The 16,330-nt window shown below is 44.6% G+C and overlaps 1 protein-coding gene and 1 long non-coding RNA gene across 2 annotated transcripts; both read left to right on the top strand.

Annotated features, from left to right (window-relative positions):
• The first annotated feature begins 713 nt into the window (after nucleotides 1–713).
• Nucleotides 714–11,685, top strand: FLVCR1 (FLVCR choline and heme transporter 1). The gene is made up of 10 exons (XM_062637059.1): nucleotides 714–1,422; nucleotides 4,347–4,491; nucleotides 5,019–5,159; nucleotides 5,469–5,536; nucleotides 5,786–5,889; nucleotides 7,022–7,132; nucleotides 8,146–8,251; nucleotides 8,464–8,575; nucleotides 9,276–9,343; nucleotides 10,726–11,685. Exons 1-10 carry the CDS (start codon nucleotides 781–783, stop codon nucleotides 10,786–10,788), a joined length of 1,560 nt encoding a protein of 519 aa, XP_062493043.1. The 5' UTR covers nucleotides 714–780; the 3' UTR covers nucleotides 10,789–11,685.
• Nucleotides 11,686–13,419: 1,734 nt separating this feature from the next.
• LOC134173252 (uncharacterized) lies at nucleotides 13,420–15,960 on the top strand. Its single transcript, XR_009968193.1, has 3 exons — nucleotides 13,420–14,419; nucleotides 15,362–15,404; nucleotides 15,630–15,960. It is a non-coding gene; the product is annotated as an uncharacterized LOC134173252 (long non-coding RNA).
• Nucleotides 15,961–16,330: the final 370 nt, after the last annotated feature.

The raw sequence follows: 16,330 nt of genomic DNA, 5'->3' as shown, positions 1-16,330 counted from the left end.
AAGTCCAGAGGAAGCCATGGAGATGCTGCGAGGGCTGGAGCAGCGCTGCTCTGGAGCCAGGCTGAGAGAGCTGGGCTGGGTCAGCCTGGAGAAGAGAAGGCTCCTGAAGGAGAGACCTGAGAGCAGCTCCAGTGCCTGAAGGGGCTGCAGGAAACCTGGAGAGGGGCTTGGGACAAGGGCCTGTAGGGACAGGCCAAGGGGAATGGCTTTAACCTGCCAGAGGGGAGACTGAGATGAGCTCTAAGACAGAAGCTCTTCCCTGTGAGGGTGCTGAGGCGCTGGCACAGGGTGCCCAGAGAAGCTGTGGCTGCCCCATCCCTGGCAGTGTTCAAGGCCAGGTTGGACATAGAGAGGCCTGGGAGCAACCTGCTCTAGTGTGAGGTGTCCCTGCCCATGGCACTGGGCTTGAACTCTATGAGCTTTAAGGTCCCTTCCAACCCAAACCATTCTGGGATTCTACGCTATGGAATAATTAAATAACTAATTATACACACACATATACAAGGCTGTGTGTTTGTGTATAAGCATATACACACACACATACGCATACACGTATATATTGGCACACATGCACCATTGCACCTCCCCAGCAACCAGGGCCGCCCAAGCCACTCCCGCCTCCCCGGGGCCGCCTCCCGCTCGTCCCGCTCCTCCCGCCCCTCCCGCCGGGCGGGGCTGTGGCGGCGGCCGTGGTCTCGGAGCCGGAACTGGGTGACCTTGTGCGGCAGAGCGGGGCTGCTGGCGCCGCGGCCGGGGAGGCTGGGTGCGGAGACGGCCGAGATGGTGGAGGACGGCGGCGAGGAGGAGGCGGAGGGGGACAGCGGGGAGATGCCGGCGGCCAGCGCCGTGCCCCCCCTGCAGCGCTGCAACGGCTTCCTACCTGGCAAGGTGGCGGAGGACGGCGGGCGGGCGGGCGGCGGGGAGCGGGCGGAGGCCGAGGGCGAGGCCGAGGCCATGCTGTCGGCGGCGGGGGGCCGCGTGGAGACGCGGCTGTCGCGGCGGCGGCTGGCGGTGCTGGCCGTCTTCAGCAGCTACTCGCTGGTGAACGCCTTCCAGTGGATCCAGTACAGCATCCTTAGCAACGTCTTCGCGGTCTTCTACGGCGTCTCCTTCACGCAGATAGACTGGCTCTCCATGGTCTACATGGTGGTCTACGTGCCGCTGATCCTGCCCGCGACCTGGCTGCTGGACACCCGCGGCCTGCGCCTCACGGCACTGCTGGGTGCCGGCCTCAACGGGCTGGGCGCCTGGCTCAAGTGCGGCAGCCTGGCCCCCGGCCGGTACGCGCTGACCCTGGCAGCCCAGGCTGTCTGCGCCGTGGCACAGGTCTTCATCCTGGGGCTGCCCTCGCGCATCGCATCCGTGTGGTTCGGCCCCACCGAGGTCTCCACCGCCTGCGCCGTGGCTGTGCTGGGCAACCAGGTAGGGGGCGAGGGAGGCTTCCTCCGGAGCTTGGTGACGCTTTGGGTTAAAAATAGGTCGTTAAAGTGGGAGAAAGCATTCCTCAAGAGGTGGTGGTGGAGAGAGGAGAAGTGATGGAGCTCGGGCAGTGGAGGTGATGATACCTCCCAGGCTTGCTCTGCAGAGCGCTGGCCGCGTGGCAGTGTATAGCAGCTTGCATGCTTCTGTCGGCTGCCTGGAGTACATCAGTTGAGACCCTTTGCAGAAGTCGTCCTGCTCCGCTTTCTCTTCCTCTCGCGTTCAGGATCTTGCCGCTTGCATTTGGCATCATTCAGCTGATTGAATACACCCTTAGCTGGCAGGGGATTGAGTATGCGACCTTTGATGGAGAGCCCCAGTGCCAGCATACTTTAGTTCTTGCTCTTTAAAATATGGCCTGGGCTCACTGGTCAATGCTGTGGTGGCTCGTGAAGTTTTGTGTAGCGCTGTGAGTTCACATCACTGTGGGGAGCTGACAATGGAGTCACAGGTTTACTCAAGCTCTCATGTCCTGGCCAGATTCAGGGAGCTGGAACAGGCATATCTGAAAACATGGGTGAAGAGATGGTACCTCCCCATAGCCTTGTTCTCTCCCCTGCCACTGTCCCTGCTTGTTTTGTGGCAATAAAACATTAAGATTCCTGTCAGCTTCACTGGTGTGGGATGAGGTCGTAGGTGCAGTTTGATTAAGGTAGCAGGGGGGTTGGTTTTTATCATGTGGGTAATTTTATGTTTGTGCACTTTGGATTATTACAGTGGTGATACTGGCGTTGCATATTTACAGTTAGGGTTGCTCATTAGTTCATGCTTTGCTGTTCAGAGTTTTCCCAATGCTGTCCCAAAACATTTTGGTTTTGCACTGAAGTCTTCAAGTGGACAAGTCAACTGCACCATTTGGAGTGAACACTTTGGGGGTTGTTGGTTGTTTTAGCAGTTGAGCAGAAATTTTGCATCTGTGCCCTGGAATCAGGTTTGGCAGCTAAATTTCTGCTCTTTCTGACATGCACCAGTTCTCCCAGTAGCAGGAGTTACTGGAGCTTCAGTTCTGCAGTACAGTGCTAGGGATCCTGCTCTGAGTCTGATGCTTCACTCGGATGCAGGGATTGAAGTGATGCAGGACAGCAGCAGGAGTGCAGATAGGAACCGTGAGAAAGCTGCACAAGGAAAATGGGAGCAGAGGTGTGAACAAAAGAAACCTTTGTTATTTCTGGAGCGTATTCCCTTCTGGAAGGATGGATCTTAGTGTGCCAACATGCTTGGCAGCCCTCTGCTAGGGAAACATCTGTGGAGTGCACTGGCAAAATGTCTTTCACCTTCCTCTGGAAGTCCTGTGCAAGTGATAAAGGCTTATCCTGCAGCTGTGCTATACCCTGCTAGCTCAGAGCTGTGCGCTATGTATGTCTTAAGATCCCAGTCCTGCTTGTGATCCATAAAGACTGATACGGTGTCAAACAAGAGAATTTCTGTCCTCAGTTTTTGCTTTATTGAAAAGCCCTCTCAAACTGTGTTGTAAGAGTAGTGAAATGACCAATTAGGCAGTGGGAAGTTAGAAGTGATGTTGTCTGTATACCCCAATGCAGTTCACTTCTGCCTATGTAATACGTACAGTCTCACTGTGCATGTTTCACTGCACAAGGTGAACTGTGTAACAGTTGCTATAACCAGCTGGTCATGGAATTTCTTTCCATAACCTCAGAGCTAGAGCAAACAGGGCTGATACCAGAATGGAAGGACAATGGAGCTGTCAAAAACCACATCGCTCCTGTTACCTCTTGAGATGCTGATCACTTGCAGTTGAAACACAAATCACTGGGAATGCAGCAGATGTACCTGTCAAGGGTTGTTGGGAATGCTGGATTTCCACAAGTATTTGGCATCTTAAACTGGGCATATCACACTCATTGGAACTCTTGATCCCTCTGGTCTTAACCTCTCTAGGTATAAAAGGGGAGAATGGTATCATTTTACTTTCTTTGAATATTGTGGGTACTGTATTGGCTCTTAACAGTCTTTGGTGCTCTTTTTTTACCTGAAATAAGATTCAGTTTCAGTGTTTTTTGTGTTTTTTTTTTTTTTTTTGTTTCCTTTTTCAGTTAAAAAATAAAAAAAAAAGTTCTAACACTTTAAAATTCAGTTTAGTTTTGGAGGAGCAGCAGGCATAAATTGGAGAATAGTCCAAGGCTGTTGTTCCTTCATGCTTTAGAATGTTTTATATATACACACGAAATCTCAGTCCTTGTTTTTTGTCTCGCCTTCATACAAAATCAGTTGCTGCTTTGGAATTGACTCCAGATACAAACCCACTACTGCTTTATCTTGTGATTTTTTTTCTTTATTTCCTTAGCAATAGTTGCAGATGGAGGTTTTAAGTTTGTGGTCCTTAGTCAGGATGTTCTTTTTCGCTTGCTCTTCTATGCCCTATCAGCTCTGCAGTAAATCTGGTGTGCCAGTCTTTGTTACTGTGGTGGCAGGATCTGGACATCAAGTGGAGTATTTTGATCAAGGAGGGCATTTCTACAAGAGTAGCTTCTGTCATCTCCAGGACTTCAGTTGCAGAATGATTGATACAGATTTATGTGCATGCACTGTGTTTTCCTGAGAAAGATTCTTCTGCAGAAAGGCTTGCTTAATGCTTAGCTCTTAAATGTGCTGTATGCTACGTGTAGTTTTGCAGTTTCATTTAGAAATGAAAAGGTTAAAACCCGAGTTATGAAAGACCTGGTTGTGAAATGTCACTGAAAGCAAATGGCTCAGAAAGCATGATGCTAAAGGAACACTTTTCCTTCATAGTTGATTAATTCTTATTATGATATAAACTCTGAATTCTACCTGGTAAGGCTTTCTACTTCTGTAAGTTTTTATGTTCACAGTGAAATGAGTTTTGGTTTTCTTTTCTTGCTTTACAGCTTGGCACTGCAATAGGCTTTTTGTTGCCACCTGTTTTGGTTCCAAATACACCGAATGATATCGATCTAATGGCACATAACATCAGCATCATGTTCTATGGAACAGCGATAGTATCCACGCTTTTGTTCTTCTTAACAGGCGTTGGTAAGTGTTCCCTTATAATTTAAAGGGTGACCACAGGGAGTGTTTACAACATCACAGCTAAAGCATCTGCCTATGCTTAAAACAGCTGCTTATTTTTTCTCCAGTTTACTTTAGTTTGCTTACCTGATGCACCAGGTTTAAATAACAACCAGCTTACTGTTACAGTATGTCTGCTTCACATGATGGGGTGACCTCTCAGAGTATTTAGTTCACTTATTCTTTCTGCTATAAGGCCATTATAATATAATGTGAATTCTCTCTGTTAATCTTACAGTTCAGATACAGAGGTCTAGATGCATTGCAGATGAAGTCTGTCTTTGACCTTATGTGGGGAGCGATCAGACGTGACCAAATCATTAGCACATCCTTTGTGGCTGTGACTTGGTTCTTCCATGAGAAAATCTAGAATATTTGTTTCATGGGAGTGTTACAAAGCACAAGTTAATCTGAAATTCATCAGACTCAAACACTTCAGAAAGAAAAAGCATAAAGGGGAATCAAAATCGTTCCTTCTTCTCTTTCCCCAGTGTTTGAAGAAAAGCCCAAGTACCCTCCTAGTCAGTCTCAAGCAGTCCTGCAGGCTGTGCCTCCCGAGGATTACTCCTACAAACAGTCAATTAGTAACTTGTTCAGAAATATTCCATTTGTACTTCTGCTGATCAGTTATGGTAAGTGGTGCTGTCTGGCTGTAGTCTGGCAGAGCAGTCCAGATGTGTGTGGAAAGTACAATGGGTTTTAGCTGTGGTGGTTTTTAGGGGGGGAGGAAGTGACAACCTTTTAATTACTCAGCAGCCAGTGCTGGAAAATCCATCAGGGTTCAAAATACCATTTGTAGGTCTGGTGGTGAGGAGGTTTTGCCTGACCGGTAAAAGGTTTTGCCTCTGATGTGAGTCTTAAATACCTGAAGGTACTCTTTAGGATAGCAGATTTACATGTCTACACCTGAAACGACTGAACCTTTTCCTTTGGTACTGCAGGTATTATGACTGGAGCATTTTATTCTGTCTCCACACTATTAAACCAGATGATAGTAACGCATTATGAGGTAAGGTTCTTGGATTTTCTTTGTATTTCTTTTTCTACTGAACATTTGCAGAGGTGATGTGTGTTGTTATGTAGGTGCTGTGTGTGCTCAGACGTTTGGTTTCCTTTGTACCTCCCTGCAGTTTCTTGCACCGTGCAGCTATGGGAGTCATAGGAGTATGTGTTTGTGCTTATGACTACCAAGAGGTCTGAACTTGACTCTGAGTGGAAGCAAGTTATTAATGAGCACCATATAAATATTTGTTGAAAGGGAGAAGAAGTGAACGCTGGGAGAATTGGCTTGACACTGGTGGTGGCAGGAATGGTGGGTTCGATTATTTGTGGTTTGTGGCTGGATTACACTAAAACATACAAGTAAGTGTGGGTAGGAATGTGTGGGGTTAGGGGTAGGAGAGTGGTGCAATTGCCTTGGAAAAACTGCAACCTGAGGACTGAACAGAACCAACGATAAAATGCAGTTCATCTCTGATATTTAGCAGCCTTGATGGAGACTAGTTTCTTGAGGCAAAAGCTTGACACTGGCTCTTGGCCAAGAGAAATGAGAGAGAAGTATGCAAAGATGTGAAGGGTTTTCCTTGTACTCCTGTCTCTTCAGGAGCGTATGGCTAACAAGGAGGGCATTGTACGTCTTGCATGCAGTGGCCAGGTGGCCCAGTGGGCTCCTTCTCCTAGGAAAGCATAAAAGCTCAAAACCTATTCTGCATTGGTTTGTGAAATGGATGGTTGATGGTGGTCCAATTAGCAAGCGTAATATTTGCTTTAAATTCAGGGAATGACCATGGAGCAGAACTCTGTTCTGGGGTAGGAGTTCCTGGGTCCATTACCCACGGAGTGGTGCCCCCAGGAGTAAGCAGTGCCCTGGAACACTGCTTGCAGTGGAGTAGCTCTCCTCTGTGACTCTTAGTACGTTATGAGCAGGAGCTCTAGAAACCTAATGGATGTTAATGCTGCATATTGGCTGTGTTTCTGCATGTAGTTTGGCTTATAAATGGTATGTGCTTTAATATTTTGGATGACATCCCTTATTCCAGAGTTAATATAAATGGAACTTTGCAATGAGATGTGTTTGGCTTGCCTCTTAGGCTGACTTTTATTGCTAATAGTGTTCGATTTGGCTGCCCGTATATTGATGTATTGTGTAATGGGCAGTGCTGCAGAATGGCCAAGAGGTACAGCATAAGAGAGAACTAAGACAGTCTTAAGGTAATAGTATCTGCTGTGATTGTCCACTCTTTAAGAGTCTGAGTAAGTGTCTTTAGTCTTGAGTAAAGCAGCCATATAACCAAGGCAGTAAAGAGGGGTACATTCTCATTGCATGATGTGTTTTGAGTCAGAATGACATGAAGCAAATTTATAGCTGTAGAATGCCAGTTGTTAGAGAATAAGTAATGTTTCTGTTACCTTTCCATGCTTCAGCAATGTGCTATGACCTTACCTTAACAGTGTTAATTTTTGTTAATTGTTTTCTATTTTGGTTGGGTTACAGACAAACTACTTTGATCATTTACATTCTCTCTTTCATCGGAATGCTGGTATTTACCTTCACCCTGGACCTCGGATACCTTATAGTAGTGTTCGTGACCGGAGGAGTACTTGGGTGAGCATTTAGAGGGCTAGAAGACTTCCTGCAGTTCTCTTCAGAAACAGTATCCAACTGTTTTAACTAAGTGATTCTACTGTATATTCCGTTGCCATCCTCTCTATGCCTGTAGCACACAGTACAGGTAGGGTTTACTAGGGTTTCACCTTCAATTACATCAAAATAAACCTAAAGCAACTCACTTCTCAGAGAATTCCTTTTAACATTTTATGGACCTAACAGCCTGTATGGGGTCAATTTGCTTGGGTCCAGTTCAGAAAGCTCTTTGCAGTAAAGCTGTATCTTTCTGTTGAGAAGTGCGTAAGTGATCAGAGTTTAAACTCTGGGAAGGCTGGCTTCTGTGTGTGTTGGTTTGGATCAAAATTTTGGTAGCCCAAGCAACATGCTGGATGCTTTGTTCACTCAGAAGAGCACCTCTCATAATCTAAAAGCCCCAGAGGGAATAGTGCTGAATCCAGGCACAATGGTCAAGGTAGAGCCAGAAATGTCTTGAGATTTTCACTTTAAAAACCAGTCAGACTTTAGAAACCTCAACTGCATTAAGCCCATCACCGGTGAGTCCTCTCAGCTTCTTCCTCAGCGGGTTCTAGCAGACATTTTAGTGTCCAGCTTCACCTCCTACTGATGGTCCCTTTTTGTCTTCCAGCATGGATGTTTGGCCTGATAAAATGATGTTTGTGGATATCTGCTGTTTGAAATCAATTGGCTTCAACTACGGAGTGGCTCATGGATGGGTCAGAGAAGGTTGTTTCATATGGGTGGAGTGCAGGTGGTTATGTGGAACAGGACAAATAGGTTAAAATATCTTTGTCTTGAAAAGAGAGATGTGTGTCTAAAATTGTTGGATGAAATTGAGGGAGTGAAGCCAGTGAAGCAAGTATTGAAACGTGTTAGGTCTTGAAAACGGACAGTTTGGGATACCAGCTAATTCATAATACCATGTGTTTATGTCTGACTTCCTTAGCTGTAGTAATAGATGAAGGCCATCCTCTTGCTCTCCTCTTCAATAGGTTCTTCATGACTGGCTATCTCCCACTTGGGTTTGAATTTGCTGTGGAAATTACATACCCAGAGTCTGAAGGCACTTCCTCAGGTCTCCTTAATGCATCAGCACAGGTTGTATCATTTTATTTCTCCAAGTAAAATAATATTCAGGGAGGCCATTCTGCTTGAGTCTAAGGTGGCTTTCATTAGACTTGGCTTCTAAGTCTCTTTTGTGGTGCTGTAGTCAATTTGGTTTCTATAAGATATAACCTTACTTAACTTTGCAAGGTAAAGTGATGGCTCTTTTCTGGGTGATCCTGATGAAGCGACTTCTTTGTTCATAGATATTTGGAATCGTCTTCACACTTGTCCAAGGAAAACTCACAACAGACTACAGTCCTCGTGCAGGAAACCTCTTTCTTTGTGCTTGGATCTTTGTGGGCATTATCTTAACGGGTAAGTAGCCAGAAATGTAAGTAATGATTTCTCTTTAATGTAAAAATGTGGAGGCTTTTCTGGCATAGTGAATTGCTGGGTAGTTTTTAGATGTCCTGGACATCTAGGATTTCAGTACGTGGTTTCCTGTCTGGGCTGACAGAAGTTACAACTGCAGGGTTTAGTGGTTGCTGTTTCTTTCTCTTTGCTCTGGTTTTCACTTCAAGTATGTGCTGCATGCAGACCTTTCGTTTTACGGGTGATGTTGCTAAGGTACAGACAGCCATCTGTCACCCTTTTCTGGAGTCATGTCTTGAATCTGAGGCAGATGTCTATCTGTAGGGTAGGTTAATGCATGTAAACAAATACATACATGGAGACACTTTGCAGTTTTCCAAATGCAAGAAACTCCTGATGTATTCCTGAACAGTACCAGTGACTTACACGTGTTGGTACTTAGAAACGTGCTGAACATGCTAAAACCGTCCAGCTTTGCTTGAAGTGCTCGTGGTTGAAAAGCTTTTATTGTCTTTTTCTGCGTGTGCCTTGCGAGGAGCAAGTTCAAGTTGTTGGTAAGTTCCAGATGCAGCAGAGGGAATACAGGTATTTTGAGTATGTGCTGAAAGCAGCTTTTATGTACTTGCACTGTACAAATGTTTCCCTTGAAATGCATGTCATTGCAAAGTTGTGAACCAGCTTTCTCTTCATTTCCTTGTTACAGCCGTAATAAAATCAGATTTGCGAAGACACAATGTGAATTCAGGGGTAATGAATTTGGATGTGAAAGCTGTAAGTGGCGACTCTTCTACCATGATTGTGTTACCATACTTGAATGCTTGGCTTTTGTTGGCATAATAATATTAACAGCAAAAGAGGAATTGCAAAAACTTATACTATGACTGTTTCCATCTGGTTTGGAACAACAGAGCCACATGGGGTGATTCCCTCGGGTATCTGTTTCTCCCCTTAGCTCTGCTGAAAAACCTGGAAGACCTTCTGCTCTGAAGATTTTCCAGGTTTTAGTGCTTGAATCTTGCTTTTTCATATTTGCAGGTAGCATTGTAAATTGTGAAGCCTTTTTTGAGTATTGGGTTAGGAGCCTGTGTTATAGACTACACATTTTACTTAAAATGCCTGCAGTCCCTTTAAGTGAAGGCAGTGTCTGATGAACAGAAGTCACGCTGTGGTTTCTCTGCTGTACTGCATGAAGAGCTGGGTCTGTTCTGCAGTTTAAATGAAGGGTGAGCACAGCACTCTTCCTGCTGTTCAGGAGGTCCCAGTCCCATGTTTCAGCAGGTTGTTCAGATGATCACAGTTGCTAGGAGGAGTCAGGCTGGCAGTGGAAACTTTCTCAGTGTTGTGGGATTTTTGGTCATTTGGATCTACCATGAAACAGCTTTTTGGAGTCAGACACTGCAGGATCCTCTCTCACATGTAGGTGTCTTGCATATATTGCAGCTTTTGATCGTCTTTGATCAGGTACACACTGTTAGCGTCTGCACAATGTTCAGAAACTTCTAAGCTGGTGCACTAGGAGCTAACTTGAACCTGAAACCTGTGCAGCTGTGTGTACACAGTGTGGCATCCTGTGGCTTTACCAGCCTGGGTAGGGGCCCGTCTTGGGGTTGTACATGCTGACTGTAGGCAGTGGTCCATGGCTTGTCTGGTTTCTATTATCACCTGGTGAATTAGCGTAGATTGGCCCACAGCCTCATTTATATTAGCGAGGATATAACAAAAGCCTGGAGTCCTTACCCTGAGATCACCATAAATAATCGAGAGCTGCCTATGTTGTTAAAGAGCAATAGCATTTTGATACCAAACCTCGATCATTAAGATTCTACTGTATTTAAATGTCATGGAGAAAAAACCTGAAAGTTCATCTCCATATGATAAATATCTATATGTATTAAATGTACAGTTTAGAGTTATACTACAAAACTCAATTCTATGGGGTTTCAGGGGGGGCTGGTGTTTTGGTTTGGTTTTCTTTCCTTTATAGAGAGAAGGTAAACTGGGGCTTTCTCTAAATGCCCCATTTGGTTACTTAACTACACTGTATGTTAGACTCCCATAGTATAGTTACCCAGGAATACTGAGTTTGGGAATAGCTTCTGCTGAATAACAGCTTAATTTCAGCTTTGTTCTTTCTTTTTCTCCCTCCTCTCCAGGTACCAGTTGAGAGTCCTGTTGAACCTGAAAACACTGAATTAAAAATTCAGTCAGCTTTATAAAAGCTCAAAGAAGGTGGCTTTAGAAACACACAAGTTTAGTTGGCTACTGAACAATAGTAATTGGTGTAATCACTGGATTTATGTGTATGAGTAGTAAAATGTGTTTGGTGGTACTGGTGATTGTTGCGTGATGGAAACTAGGAAGATGCTCAGTTCATTTTGCCCATGATGCAGGCAGTTCACTTTTGTATGGAGTATTTATTTTAGCAGGCTTCAGGTTTTGCAGTTTCTTTACTAGAGGACTGTGTGAGCACTCTCCAGGCGTCAGGAGACAGGTACACTCAGGATGCATACTTGGAAAAAAACTGGAATTCTGAAGTACAGTCGTCATGAGCAGAAGTAGCTGATCTCTTTCGGTTCAGTCTTTGCTGGTGTGTTTGACAAGGCAGAGCAGGTGGCTCCACAGCTGGAGGATGTTCACAAGTTCCTTTTTTAAATGTATCTGTATTTTTAATATAAGGCAATGGTTCCTTCTGGGAAACTGTCTATAGCACAACGGTGAAAACAAGAGATGACTGCAAACGTGTGTGTTTCAGACTGACATTGCTTTTGCCTTGAAACTTCTCGATGGGTATCAGAAGGCAGATAAAAGAAAATGCTGTCTGACAGATTCATTGTAACATTTCCAGGGAGACTTAGAGAGTCTTCCACTAGGTAAATTGAAGAAAAAAAAACATTAAATACAAAGGAGGAGAAAGGCCTTTGTCTCTACTGTGGAGTATTTATAGGCAATGGAACACTACAACACAGGTTGCCTCCACGTTTGAGTGCTTTCTCAGTTAAAGCGAGAGGAGTACGTGTTTACAAAGAGCTGGTGCCTTTACTTTGTAAAGAAGATCCTTGCCTCACCTTGAGTTTAATCAGTGCTGCTGAAGAAATTCCACGTTGTGTGTTGAACCTTCTCTGAGTGTTTGTGGAGTATCAGAAACCTTGTTCTATCCTTTTGTACATTTATTTCTCTGTTATGAATTGTTTAATTTGTCTTACGGATATTTTTGTGCTCATACAATTTAAATCGTGTGCAGTTAAAAGCTGTAAGGATGAGTGAAGGGAAAATAGTGATGTTTCACTTTGAGGAAATATTTGCTGTTTATATCATACATCTTGGTTACAAAAGGAGCCGACTTCATTAACATTTGCCTTGTGTTATTAGATGTATCTGAATTTGGGATTTGGATTTCCCACTGAGGTGCTTTTGAAACTTTTTTCTTTTACCTTGTGCTCTGTCTCTACACCTCCAGAACTGATAGAAGCACAGGGGGGCCCTACTATTACTGAATAAGTCAGACCTGACTTGGTGAACTTTCTGCAGACATTTAAGCTTTGGCAGTATTTAAGCTGAGCCTGCAGGTTCAATGCCATTGATGATGCCATCTCTTTGAGTTCCCACAGCTGTCACGCCATCCAGAAGGTGGAATCCTGCTCGAAGTTTTCCACAGATCGTTACAGTTGGGTATGAGGACCTTTTTAACTCCAAGCCAAGTCTTTCAGTGTGACAAGTATCATGAAATGCTTTTCTTTTTTCTCATTTCGCTGTAAATTTAGTGAATAGTTTTAGATAGAAAGGACCCTGTAAGCTCAGCTTTCTAAACTTAGCCTCTAAACTTGATGATCTTGATTTAACCTTTGTATGATAAATGCTTTGGATGCGGGAATATGCCTACCAGAATAAGCAAAGCGTGCTTGGAACACTCTGTTTTGGTCCATGTCTCTTTGCTGTGTCCGGTGCTAGAGAGAAAATGTGCACACCTTGCTGCTCCTGGAGAGGCAAGCTCTATGAGAAGAGTCCTCTGGTGAGGTAGCTTCATATAGAAGTAGCTCATAGATAGTCAGATGGCAGACAAGAATACAGGAGTGGAAGTAGAGATGCTTTCATTGTGTCCGTTCTTTACATTTAGTGACTTACTGTGATACAAGCTGCCCCATCGAGGGCTGTACACACTTTCAGCCTGGGTCAGCAAAGGGAACAATTCCTGATAATGAAGGCTTAATTATATCCTGGATTTAAAACTCTACCTCTTGCAAGTTGGAAACCTGTGAGCTATTTGCAGGCAATGATGAGGCATTTAAAGCAGCAGCAAAATAAAGAGCTAGTAAAGAACAAACCAGTACTTTATGCAATAATCTTCTGTCAGGAAACTGAGGTTTTAGCTCATGGCAGAAATAAATTGGGGTGATTGGAGCTGAACAAACCATTCACCCAATCAAACATCCATCTGGAACTGGAAATAGGGTTTCTGACTCTTAGTCTTGACATTCTTGATCAGCCCTTCAGTAAGAGTAGAGCTGGGGCCTAAAGATCCTAACTGCTTAAAGAGAGAATCATTTAATAAGTGGAATTACATGTCAACTAAGAGAGGATGGAGTGGGAAACCAAAGCGAGGAGAGGTATCCCAATCCTATGCATCAGCTTTTGATTTTCAATATGCTTTTAAGTGCTTCAGGAGAACTCTAGAGGATGCACAAAAACTCATGGAATGGTGAGCATAAGCAAGGAATGCTCCCAAACTCCCAGGGACCCACCAGGTTGTGCAATCCCTAACCTGGAGCGACAAGATTCAGAGATCACCCTTTAAAATGACTGCAGCTTTCTTTGTTTCTTCCAGACCATGTTAAACTTTCCTAGACCCGGAGAACTCTGACCCATTCTTATGTAGGATTTATGGCCTTAAATCCCATTGTTGGCTGGGTGTGAAAATACCAGGCCTGTAAGGCATAGTCTGGCATTGTTGCAGTGGGGAGCTTTCTTCTTCAGCTTGGTACATAAGTCCTTGAGAGTGTTTATTTTATAGATGAGTGCTTGTCTTTATCACCCTATCTTTCTGTTGCTGAATACTAATGTTTTACAAGGAAGAAAGAACAAGGGAACAAGTGGGAAGAAGATGCAAGAATCATTCCAGGTTAATAGGGCTTTCCTATTCATCCTTTTGGTCAAGACACGTTGTTTCAGAGACAATCACTGGAGTGTGTCATTGGAGCTGCCAGCCCATGTTGCCCAATGAAAAAATGCTTTTTGAGCAAGCCTTGCGCTGTCCTGTGCAGTGCAGCTACAATCAAGTGAAATTGGGTTAAGCTGTAAGATTTACTGCTTTTGCTTTCCATTTGGTGAACTCATGAGTTTTTCCTGTGTGAATGGGAACATGTGACCTTTTTGGTTGCTGCCTTTCAATCCGTGCACGTACCACCTTTCTTCAGTGTTACAGGCTACTAATGATTCATTGACCACAAGCTCAGTTATTGTATTCCACGTGATCCCCCCCCCCCAAGCAAAAATTATTCCCAAGAGCAATGTATTTCCATGCAAGACCCATGTTATTTGCTGTATGCGTCTTTGTTCTTCTCCTGAAGGTAGCAGATATTTTTGTTGTACTATTCCGATTTTGGTATTGTCCTATCCTTTGTTTCCAGAGGAAATGAAAAGTTCCTTATGGGTAATCTGATTGCAATGTTGTGTGTATGTGTATGTGTGGGTGACATCATTCCTTACCATTATGGGTTACTAATAAAGTGTATGATGTGCAACTTGATTGGAGCCAAGGTTACCGTTATTGGCAGCTGCTGATACAGCTGATGGGGTAAAAATGATTCCTGGTTTTTCCTTAGAAGCTGCCATTTAATGTAGGAAAAAATAGTAAGTGAATGATACACTGTGTCATTTATAAGCATGTAAGCACATGTATATGTAGAGTGCATGTCTGCAGGGTATAGAAATGTATTCTACACAAGAGTTTTGGCTTACAGGGATGTTTTCTCAGGGCATGGAAGGAAAGGATTAGCATTGGTAGTTGAGGTGCACTGCTCTAGCACAGTGATTTCTCCTCTGCTTTGGAAAAGGTCTGTGAGCAAAAGAAAGTGCAGTTAGCTGCTAAAGCAGAGTGATCTAAGGCAGCTCCTTAAGGGTAATACAAACATGATTTTAGTAAGGCACACAGCTGTAGAGGGATTATCTGGGGAGAGAGGGAAGGAGAACTTGGGGGGATAGAGTGAAACATTACATTAATTTCTGCCCTTTACATTCAAGTCTGGCCTGACTTTTGTTTCTAAAACCAGAGTTGTCCTCAGTGGGAGCACAGGGGGAGCCTTGTGAACACACTGCAAGGGTTCTGTTGCTTACCCTCAGGCATTTAGGCCAGCACATTGGTTGTGAGCCAGGGAAGTCTGAGGAACCTGCCTCAGAGAAAGTCAAGGTTTGGGTGTTGTGTTCAGGGGTTTTGGTTGGGTTTTGTCTCTCGCTTCTCCCCAGATCTGGGATTATCTCTGCGCTATTTTTATATCAGAGGTCCTTCAGAGAAGGAGGGTGCAGGTGCTGCAGGGCAGAGGAAGTACAAGCCTTTTGTCATAAAACACTACCACCCAGTTCAACAGTGCGTTGAATTTTGAGATGGGCTCTTTGTTTTACAACCAGGGCTATACAGGGTCTTATCCTTCTTAGAGGACCTCTATGAAAGCTGCAGGCTATACCCCCATTTAACATTGTTAAACATGCCCACAGCTAGGAAGGAACAATCACAGCAAATTATTACTGCCTTGAAGTTCTTTTTGGTGTTTGAATTTTGTTGTTGTTTTTTGACAGATGCTCAGTCTTCCTTGACAGAAAACGCCAGAAACCTCATCAGGTAAGTGGGAGATGTGAAGCCATCCTAACGCTTGGAACTGGATGATCTTGAGGACCTTTTCAACCCAGACCATTCAATGATTCTGTGATTAGTCAGATAGTAATGTCTGTAGCTGGGAGGAGGCCCTTACGTATCCATGACTTTATTATGTACAGCACCAACAGTTGTGCTTCTAATCGTAAGGAAGCAGGGGGTTTATTGCAGTACTTTCCTGTCTCCGTGCAGGTGGGGATGACTCGGGGGACAGCTTGGCAGTGGAGGCAAGTCCTGACTGACCTTTGGTGCCGCCACTGGCAGCTCTGCTGTGATAAGGGCTGCAAGTCCAGATGGCTGCTGAAGAAATCTCCTTTCTAGTAGCGAGGGTTTTTAGCCACTGCCTTTCTTTCCTACCTGTACTTTTATTATGCAGTTCCCTGCACGTTCTAGTGCTTGTGCTGGGTAGTTTGCCCTCTGATTAACGGTTAAAGAAGTAGTAAGCAGCCCAAAAATGGTTGCTGGCTTATATGGAAGGTTACATTAGTGTTTTTATTGCCTGTTGTGGAGACCAAATCATGTGATATGCCAGCAAGACCTTTGCAGCAAACTCTATTGACATTATTTTCCCAAGCTACAGCAATCATAGAATCATAGAATGGGTTGGGTTGGAAAGGTCTTTAAGGTCATCCAGTTCCAACCCCCTGCCACGGGCAGGGACACCTTCCACTAGAGCAGCTTGCTCCAAGCCCCTGTGTCCAACCTGGCCTTGAACACTGCCAGGGATGGGGCAGCCACAGCTTCTCTGCGCACCATGTGCCAGCGCCTCAGCACCCTCACAGGGAAGAGCTTCTGCCTTAGATCTAACCTGAACTTGCCCTGTTTCAGTTTGAACCCATCACCCCTTGTCCTGTCACTGCAGTCCCTGATGAAGAGTCCCTCTCCAGCATCCT

The sequence above is a fragment of the Pezoporus occidentalis genome, unplaced genomic scaffold, assembly GCF_034315485.1.
Source record: "Pezoporus occidentalis ecotype Australia unplaced genomic scaffold, CSIRO_AGI_Poc_V1 ctg50, whole genome shotgun sequence".
Classification (NCBI taxonomy): domain Eukaryota; kingdom Metazoa; phylum Chordata; class Aves; order Psittaciformes; family Psittacidae; genus Pezoporus; species Pezoporus occidentalis.
The sequence above is the reverse complement of the archived record's forward strand: the minus strand, read 5'-3'. Positions and strand labels throughout refer to the sequence as shown.